This window comes from Leucopleurus acutus (genome assembly GCF_964270905.1).
Source record: "Leucopleurus acutus genome assembly, chromosome: 19".
Lineage (NCBI taxonomy): Eukaryota > Metazoa > Chordata > Mammalia > Artiodactyla > Delphinidae > Leucopleurus > Leucopleurus acutus.
Window position 1 is genome coordinate 6,858,720 of NC_139161.1, and position 10,009 is coordinate 6,868,728.

Genomic DNA, 10,009 nt, shown 5'->3' on the forward strand with positions numbered 1-10,009 from the left:
TTGTCTGACTTACGGCTCACCTGCTTGCCCCTCCTGTCCCTCCCTCCAGGCTTGCTCTGGGAAGTAGGTGAAAGGAGATGCCAAGGCCAGCGCATGGGCCTCTGGCCACCTCCCAGGGGGCGGTGCCCCTCTGTGATACCTGGTGCTGGGGCAAGAGGAAGGGACGGTTTCAAGCACCCAGGGAAGGTGGCAGGTGGGCCAAGGGAGGGCTGGCAGCTCCATTCTGTCCCTTCCCCAGGCGGCCCGGGCAGTAGGAGCAGTGGCCGCGAGGCTGTGGCGGCAGCACTTGGAGCCGAGGATGCCCCAGGCCCTGGAGTGTTCGGAGGGCTGCTGGGCCTGGATGGTGCTCCTGGCCTCTGTGGTGACCCAGGGCCTCACCCTGGGCTTCCCCACATGCATCGGCATCTTCTTCACTGAACTGCAGCGTGAGTTCCAGGCCAGCAACAGCGAGACCTCCTGGTTCCCATCCATCCTGACAGCCATGCTCCATGCAGGGGGTGAGCAGCCAGGGGAGGGATGGAGGGAGGGATGAAAAAGAGCCCGGGTTGGGGAGGAAGCCACAACCTCCCTGGCCTCCTGGGTCCCTCTCTCTGAGGCCACAGGTTTTGCCCCGTGCTGTGTATCCCTAAGACCTCCTCTGATTTCAGCAGGGCCAGCTCCCCTGCCTGGAGTCTGGTGGGGCTGGGCTGGACTGGACCGGGCTGGGGAGGGGCAGAGGATGGAGAGGCCCCTGAGAGGTAAAGCCGGTCCCCTTGATGACCGTGGGAGGATGGATCCAGACTGTAGGCGTGCCGGGCACTCAAGCACAGACTGGAGGAGGAGCGGCTTGGGGTCCTGCTGGGTGACCTCTCGGAACCTCAGTTTCTTCCTCTGCAATATGGGAGTAACACCCAGTATCCCATCCTGCCCACCTCCCACACAGGATTGCAGAGAAGGTCACATGAGGTCCCGGCCAGGTCCGAGAGCTAGGGCAATGGAAGCAGCTGTGAGTTATTAGTATTTTGGAGACCCTCATCAGGGCTTCAGGATGGGAAGGAGGGCTCAAGGAAGACACCAGGAGCACGAGGGGGGCAGGGCAAGAGCCCATCTTTCACCAGGAAGCAGAGGGGGTGTTGCAAGGGCTGGGGAGACGGAGGGAGGGCTCCCCCAGGGATGTGAGCACCTCACCCTGACCCCAGGGAAAGGGAAGGGCAGGGGCTGCACAGGAGGGTCCTCCACAATAGCCTTGGGCTCCTGGAAGATCTCCAGGGAGAGCTCCACAGGCAGTTCCCTCAGAGGGGCCTGGTCAGCTAGAGCTGGACCTCACAGCCCGCCGGGCTCTCCCCACGGGTGTGTTTGCCTGTCTCAGCTGATCCATCTCCCTGCTTACCTCCTGCCCTGACCTCCACCTGGCACCAGCAGCCTGCTTGTTATTCCAGGTCCTTCCCTCGAATGGGGAGGGAAGTCAAACTGGGATAAAAGCCACCCTCACTGCAATGACCCCTGAACACGCTGCCTGGCAAGGAGCAAGGCCAGGCCTGGCCCAGACCGCATAACCTTTTTGTCAGCAAGGTTGAGCAGTAGTGGGAATCTCAGACAGTTCCTTCCCTGCAGCCAGAGAGGGGTCTGGGCCAGGGGCTGGGAGCCAGGCATTCGCTGGGGACCTCACTCCCCTACCAGCTTTAGACTCATGCCTAGCAGGTGTGCCAGCATCTCAGTGGGCCCGGGACTCCTGTCTGTCTCTCTGTGTCACACACACACACACACCCCTTTAGCCCACGCTCATTCAGAGTATCATGGAAATTTTAAACTTGAAAGTGTCCTTGATCCTAAGTACCTCTCACCCCCACACGTTTTAGAGGTGAGGAAAGCAAGCACAAAGTACAAGGCCTTGCCGGTGTTGCAGGGTGAGTTCAGGGTGGAAGCAGAAACACCTTGCTTCCCAGCGCCCCACCCAGCGCCCTCGGCTGTCTCGGCTGAGCTGGCACACATCCCGGCCCCTCACTCCCAACTCGATGACGCAGGGCTTTCCCCAGTGTCACCTTTCCAAAGTCAGGCCAGAGTATGAGGTGGGAGAGATGTGTGAGTCAGCAGTCATGTCCACTTCAAAGCCTTGCCTCTCCCTCTGTGGCTGCCTCTCCTTGATTACCTCTGAGGACGGGCCTCTCACTTCCCCTGTTCACTCCCATACTCGTACTGGCTCACACCCACACATCCTCTCTCCACGCCAAACACACAGACACACACCGAGTACACACACACACTTTCCTTGTCCCTTTGGCTACTCTCTGGGAGAGCAACTCTGGAGAAACTCTGCTGTGTGTACTTGGGGGCAGGGTACTTGGTGAATGGGGCCCTGTGAGGTGACGAGAGCAGGCGGCCAGGACTGGCCTCTACTCTGGGTCTGCACTGGTGAGAAAGCAGCTCAGGGTGGGGGTGGGTGAGGGAGAACAGGCCCCTGTCTACCAGGAGCTAAACATCTGGGTGCAAGACTTTGGTGATGGCTGGAGGGGGTTGGGGGGAGAGGGTACCCCACCTGCGTTTCTCCAGAGTGCCCCAGAGGCCAGAGCCAGCGGGTGAAGGGTGGCCCAGGGCCCCAGGCTGCCCACCCTGGACAGGTTGAAGGATGGTGGGAGGGCTGTGGCCAGTCTTCCTGAGGATGGGGGAAGGGGGAGCAGGGGCTGGAGGCGGCGCTCACCATGATCTAACTGCCCTGGGACCCTCGCCCACCAAGACAGACCCCCATGAGGGGCGTCCACCCAGGTCACAAGCCAATCCCATTTCACCTGGACAGAAGCGGCCTCAGGTCAGTGCAGTGAACGGCCTCAGTCTGTACCTCCGGGGATCCTTGTCAGGGTCAAACGGAATATTTGCAGCACCTCACCTCACAGCTGGCCAGACATCACCCAGTCTGACCCCTCAGTCTCTGGGGGAGGAAACTGCAGCACAGAGAGGGATTGGCATTGCTTGGCCCGTCGCCAGTCTGTGGCAGGGCGGAGCTCAGAGCCCAGGTCTGTATGTTCCGGGACTTGTGCCCGTTAAGCCACCTGCTAGTTCCTGCTGGAACCCCCTCCCAAGCCCACTGTCCCCCTCCCTCTGACCTTGCCATTTCGCTGTCACCTGCCGGCTGCCTCCTCCGCACAGGACCCTTGTGCAGCATCCTGGTGGGGCGCTTCGGCTGCAGAGTGACGGTGATGCTGGGCGGCGTGCTGGCCAGCCTGGGCATGGTGGCCGGCTCCTTCTGCTGCACCCTCGGCCAGCTCTACCTCACGGCAGGCTTCATCACAGGTGACTGTCATTCCACGTCGAGAATTGCTGGGTAGCTACTGGGTGCAAGATTGAAAAGGGCCAGGCACAGTGAACAGGGCAGGCGAGGCACCGCGTCTTCTGGGGCCGCCTGCAGTCACATGAGGGAGAGGGACAATGAACAGAGGAGTAAGAAGGATCATATCTGATCATGACGAGCACCTGAGAAGACAGGACAGCAGATGTGATAGTGTCCCGGCTCGGCTGGGGGTGGGTAGAGATTAAACAAGTAAAGAGGTAGAGTAACTAAAGCAGCCAATGCGGCAGGTGAAGCAGGGTTGGGGGAGGTTGCTGGTTTCAGCAGGGTGGTCGGGAAAGGCCTTGCAGAGAAGGTGGCATTTGGGCAGAAGGAGGTAAGGGAGGCTGCCGGCAGGGGAAGAGCATTCCAGGCAGCAGGAACAGCAAAAGCAAAGGCCCAGAAGTGCTCGAGGAGCAGCGCGGAGGCCGGTGGGGTGGAGGGGCGTGAATGAAGGGTCAAAGGGGTCGGGGGGTGGGGGGACCAAGAACAGGTTTAGTTCCTAAAAGGCTGTGTAGTGAGATGGGAGGCCATGTGAGGGGTTCGGCCAGAGGGACGTCATCCAGTCGCTGTTTGTGAAGCACTGAGCACTGCTCTGGCTGCGGTGTTGAGAATACACCATAGGGGGCTGGGCTGGGAGCAGAGAACAGGCAGGGGCGTGGTCACCACCCAGCCAGGAGGTGGTGGTACCTTCAACCAGGGTGGTATGCTTGGGGTGATGGGACGTGGTCGTGTTCAGGACTGCATGTGAGCTGCAGAGAAGGGGCCAAGGATGACCCAGGACCCAAGAAGGGTGATACCAAGGGGAGAATGGAAGAATGCAGTAGCCACTAACTACAGTGGGAAACTAGGGGAGGAGCAGGTTCTCGGGAGGATGGGAAGCTCAGGTTTGGACACATCCGGTCTGGAGTTCAGGGAACAGGCCTGAGCTGGAGCGGGCAGCTGGGGAATCCTGAGATGGCTCGTACTCAAGTCTCGAGATGAGGTATCACCCTGCTGTCACTAAGGGAACAAGGGAGGACGGATGTAAAGGACTGAGGCCTGAGGCCCAGGACACGGACGCTCCAGTGGTTAGCGGCCTGGGCAGGAAGAAGTGACAGAGAGGGAGTGGGGTTTCTTGAGAAAGGAAGTGAGGAAAGTGCGCAAGCAGGAGGGAGTGATCGACTGTCAAGCCACTGATGGATCAGACTGAGTGGGGATCAGACTCCATCTTTGGCTTTGCAAAGTGGAGGTTGGCGGCTTTGATAAGAGGAATCCTGGAGCAGAGGTAAGGATGAAAGTCTGATTGGAACAGGTTCAAAAGAGAACAATAGGGGCGTTCCCAGGTGGCCTAGTAGTTAAGATTCTGGGCTTTCACTGCCGTGGCCCAGGTTCAATCCCTGGTCGGGGAATTGGGATCCCACAAGCCACGTGGCACGGCCAAAAAAAAAAAAAAACGAGAGAAAGAAGAGGAGGAAGGAAACTGGAGACAGTGGAGGTAAACAGTATTTCCAAGAAATTTTGATATAAGGGGAGAGCAGAGAAATGGACCAGTACCCAGAAGAGACTGTTGTCAAGAGTTTTGTTTTAACGGGAGAAATAACAATGAGGGAGAATGATCTAGTAAAGAGGGGATAATGGATGCCGCAGGAGAGAGAAATTGCTGGAGGGGTATGCCTTCAAGTAGACAGGATGCAGGGCGGAAGTGGAGGGTTGCCCTTGACTGGGAGCACGGACTGTCCATTGTCACAGACGGGAAGGTAGGTGGTCAGCTGGCAGTGCGGGAGGGAGGTGTTGGGGTGCTCAGAGGAAGGGGTGCTCACCAGGAAGGCCTGGTGGTCATCTAAGAGCGGGGACAGTAAATGGTCGAGGGAACTACAGTGGCACCGTGGGTGGCCCGAGGGCCCGCCTGAGGCCAGTGGTCACAGCGTGGTTGCGAACTTTCTCTCCAGCATGTTCAGCTGTGCACGGAGTGTGGGGGGAGGTGGCATCCAAGCTGAGTCAGGAGAGGAAAGTCTGAGGGAAGCATATTCCAGGCAGAGGGAATGGCAACTGCAAATGTCCGAGTAGGTGGGCAGCTTAATGTCCAGAGGAAGAGAAAGAGACTGATGGGGCTTGATCGTGGCGAGTGCCAGGGAGAGTGGCCTGAGATGGCACCCAAGGGGTGGCCAGGGGCCAGACCGTGCAGAGCCTTCCAGGGCAGAGTAAATACTCTGGCTTTTCTTCTAGGTGTGATGGGAAATCTTTGGAAGGTGTTAAGCAGCAGAGAGACTTAACCTGATTTAGGGTTTTGAAAATCCCCCTGGTGCTGTGCCAGCGGGAACAGGTGTGCCCCTGGCAGCCTTGAGAGGGCAGATCTGAGGGGTGGGATGCTTCTAGGGAGGTGGTGAGGTAGACTGATTCCATCTTAAATCCCTGGGGACCTGGAAGTGGGTCTGCGCTGGAACGGAAGGAGAACAGACCTGGGACCTGACCCCAGGGTCCCTGCACTGGGTGCACCCTGGAGCTGGTCCTCCCCTCTCCTTCCGCAGGCCTGGGCATGTGCTTCAGCTTTCAGTCAAGCATCACTGTGCTGGGACTGTACTTCACCCGCTGGCGGGTGCTGGCCAACGCGCTGGCCTCGGCGGGCGTCTCCCTGGGCATCATGCTCTGGCCGCTGCTCTCCCGCTATCTCCTGGAGGACCTGGGCTGGAGAGGCAGCTTCCTCATCTTCGGCGGGGTTCTCCTCCACTGCTGTGTCTGTGGGGCCATCCTGAGGCCCGTGCCTGCCCGTGTGACCCCTGAGACCAGAGACGGCCTCCCTCCACCTTCCAAGAGACCCGCACGCGGCTGCCCGGCAGCATGCGGTCGGGCCATCCGGCGCCACCTGGCCTTCGACGTCCTGCGGCACAACGTGGGCTACCGCGTGTACACCCTGGGAGTCGCCTGGATGATCGTGGGCTTCCCGCTGCCCCACGTCTTCCTGGTGCCGTATGCCATTTGGCACGGGGTGGACGAACACAGGGCGGCCCTGCTCATCTCCATCATTGGCTTTAGCAACATCTTCCTGCGGCCCATGGCTGGGCTGGTGGCGGGCCGGCGGGACTTCGCCAGTCACCGCAAGTACCTGTTCAGCCTGGCGGCCCTGCTCAACGGGCTCACCAACCTGGCGTGCGCAGCGTCGGCCGACTTCCGGGTGCTGGTGGCCTACTGCCTGGTGTACAGCGTGTCCATGAGCGGCATTGGTGCTCTCCTTTTCCAGGTCCTCATGGACATTGTCCCCATGGACCGGTTCTCCAGCGCCCTGGGCCTCTTCACCGTCCTGGAGAGCATCTCCATCCTCATCTCCCCGCCACTGGCTGGTGAGGCCCTGGGAGGGAGGGCAGCCAGGTGTGGCCTGGGCAGGGCATGGGGGGGTTGCAAATAGGAACAGTCTGGAGACTTGGGCCCCCTCCAGCATCTTAGGGTTAGCGACTTGGAATCTGGGATTTTCTCAAGCACCTCAGGGGACTGGCTGTAGCCTGTTCCGCAGCTGGCACTCGGGGTATGAACAGTGAAAAATAAGGATTTTCATACCAGACTTATCTCAGTCCTTTGTCTTCCCCTCTGTACCTCTGGTTTCTCATCAGTAAAGTGGGGATGACAGTAGAATCTACCTCACAGGCTTGTTGTGGGGATCACAAGTGTCATATAGCAAAGAGCTTAGTAGTGAGCCTGGCACACGGTAAGTGCTATGCACATGTCTGCTGTTCTTAACATCCTCTGCCTGTGGGGCCCGGGCAAGTCATTTTCCTTCTCTGAGCCATAGTGTCATCTGCAAAATGCAGATGAGAACACCTGCCACACCCATCCCTACACCTGTGCCAGTCACGGGGTGGGCAGGGCTGAAGACAGAGAACTAGTCCCCACCTCTCAGGGCTTACCTTCTGGTGGAGGAGTCGGGGATTAGAGCAAAGAGGCCCCTCTGTGATCATAATGGTGATTTGTGCCGGGAGGGAAACGAACAGATACGGAAGCAGGGACCCACAGGAGTGGACTTGCTGGGCAGCTGAGCGTGTGACATTCAGAGTAAAAGGGAAGGTTTGTGAAGCCCGTGGTGCTGGGGGGCAGTCAACAGACAGCACGGTTATTATAGTCAGACAACGGGGACTCCTCCCAAGCGTGGCATTGGAAGTCCCAGTTTCCAAGGGCATTCTCCAAGCCGACAAGCAGGGAGAGCAATCCAGGAGGAGGCATGGCGGGCCTGGGGTAGGGCTGAGCAGATATCCCAGACGCCACTGGCCCTTGAGTCCTTGGCTTCCTGCCACCAAGGGTGAAGGAAACATGCCCCTAAGTGCTCGTCTGGCCGCCCAAGGGCTCTTCCTGCCCGGACTGGGGCTGGTTTAGTGTTTCCTTTCCTTTCATTCAACAAATACCTAATGAGTTCCCACTAGGTGCCAGCCACGGTTCCTAGTGCTGGGGGTGCAGCAGAGACAACAATAAAATCCCTGCTCTCACAGAGCACACAGTTTAGCAGGGGTGAGGGGGCGTGGGCGGGAGGCCTGGTAGCCAAGGGCAGTGGCCTAACTTGCTCTCTGTCCCCTAGGACTCCTCCTAGACACCACCAGCAACTTCAGCTATGTTTTCTACATGTCAAGTTTCTTCCTCATCTCAGCCGCCCTCTTCATGGGTGGCAGTTTCTGGGCCCTGGGGAAGATTGAGAGGCAGGGCCCGCAGGCTGAGGTGCAAGGAGCTGTAACAGAGGCTGCCCCAGAGCAGGGCCTCACTCTGGAGGACACAGACGGTCCCAAGAAGCGGCTGCGCGTGGAGATCATGTATGTGACCAGCGTCTGAGGCCCGGGATCACTCACATGTGTGACCGGCATCTGAGCCCTGAAGTCAGTGAGTCCTGCCTCAGCCCAGGAATGTCCAGCGACTTCGCCAGAGGCTGGGGTGAAGGGCTGCCCAGAAAGCCTGAACCAAAGGCCATCTGGGTTCTGCACGTCGGGACTCAGCCAGGAGCTGGGACCTTAGAGGCTGACCTCCAGAGGCTCGGGGTTCCTTCTGACCAGCAGAATCCAGGAGCGGATCCTCCTGACTTTTTTGCTGGGGCATCAGAGTACCCGGGGCCCAGGAAGGTGGGTCTGCGCCCAGCTTAGGTCTGTCACGGCTGCCTGGGCTCAGCCGGCTGCCTGCGCTGCTGCTACAGCTCAACACACTGGACCCTCAAGTCCGGCCTCGGTGCCTCCCATGTGATCTCTTTGTCCTTCACCCTCTAGACAGCTCCGAAGAGCTCAACCCTCCTCCGAGTCTCTCCTGCCCCCCTTCTTCCCAGGTGGCCCAGCCCTTGCCCGCAGGGCTGCCCCCAGCACAGGTTGCTGGACCTCATGCTACCTGGAACCTTGGGAAGAAGGGCTTTGGGAGAGAATGTGTTGCAGTGGTGGAGGGCCAGGCTGAGCGTCGGCCTGGATGCAGGATTTGGACAGATTAAATGCCAGGTGGAGCACCCATCCTGGCGACAGTGCAGAGAACTGGAGGGGAGCCCCTGGCTTGGGTCCTAGAATCAGTGAAGTCTGAGGGCCCCCTGCACACTCAGCAGGGCCTGCTCTAGGGTCCCCTCCCTCCTCTGCCCCATCCTGTATCTTGGCTGGGAAGATCAGTGCGGGGGGGAGTGGGAGAGCCACACATCAGACCAGGGGAGGAAGGATTGCTAGGCAGGGTCCCAGGACCTCTGTGGAAACGGAGCTGCTTTTGCAGCAGAAGCCCTTTCACTCCCCTCTCCTGTCAGCCTTTTCTCCCTGCTGTGTCAGAGGTGTCAACCCTGGGATAAGTGGCTGGCTGGGCCAGCTGCCAGGCCACCCCTGCTCCCCACTGGCCTGTGCGTCTGGCCTGGAAGTCAGAGCTTCTCCCCCAGACCGGCCGGCCGCCACGTACTCTTTTTGCTGTTGCCTTCCCTGAGATCATCACCTGGGGACTGGCTGTCATCAGCCCAGGCTTGTCCCAACAGTGTACCAACTGAGTGAAAGGAAAAACAGAGTTTGTTTGAATTACACACAGAAACACTTTCTGCAGCGGGTTATAAACCCTGTGAACTAACGAAGCTAGAAAAGAGGCCTGGAGTAAGTTTTCCCCCATCCCCCTTCAGGGCTACTCCCACCTTGTTTGTTGATTCAAGCTCAACCTTGTTTGTTGTTTGTTGTTTGTTTGTTTGTTGACCTTGTTTGTTGATTCAAGCTCAACCAGGTTTCAACAAGAAACCCTTATCAGGAGAATTGCTTTTCTTTTTATGACCCGACTCCAGCCTTCCTCCTGCAAGAGTCCAACTGGCGTGAGTCAGCATCCTTGGGGATGTTGTCTTTCCCAGGACTCATGAGTGCCCCCTTCTGGCCAAAAGAGGTAGTACGGAGGTGAAGCAAAGGGCTCTGGGCTGGAATAGAGACCTGAATTCACGTTTGACTCCGCCATAATTTGCTGTGTGACTCTGGACCATCTCTGGGCCTTGAAAAAGGAGGAGGTTGGCCTAGATAAGTTAAAGTCTCTTCCAGTTTGAAAAGTCTGATCCTGAAGACCTCCCATTGCCTCCCTGCCCCTCCATCCTGTCCTGTACTTGGGCACCATCCATAGCTTGTACACTGAAGGGGGAATCCACAGCTGGACACATTTACCAGGTCCTGCCACCTTCTCCATCTTAACTGAGCAGAAAAGAAGAGTTAGGGCTGGTAGGTAGATGAATACTTTTTGGTGCTAGTAGCCACAAGCCTTTGAAGTGTG

The 10,009-nt window shown here is 58.5% G+C and overlaps 1 protein-coding gene across 1 annotated transcript; it reads left to right on the top strand.

Moving 5' to 3' along the window:
• Positions 1 to 283: 283 nt before the first annotated feature.
• Positions 284 to 8,092, top strand: SLC16A5 (solute carrier family 16 member 5; the record flags this gene model as incomplete). The annotated part of the gene is made up of 4 exons (XM_082860598.1): positions 284 to 497; positions 3,124 to 3,267; positions 5,812 to 6,621; positions 7,845 to 8,092. The coding sequence occupies exons 1-4, from the start codon at positions 299 to 301 to the stop codon at positions 8,090 to 8,092; spliced, it is 1,401 nt and encodes a 466-aa protein (XP_082716724.1). The 5' UTR covers positions 284 to 298.
• Between the last annotated feature and the right edge of the window lie 1,917 nt (positions 8,093 to 10,009).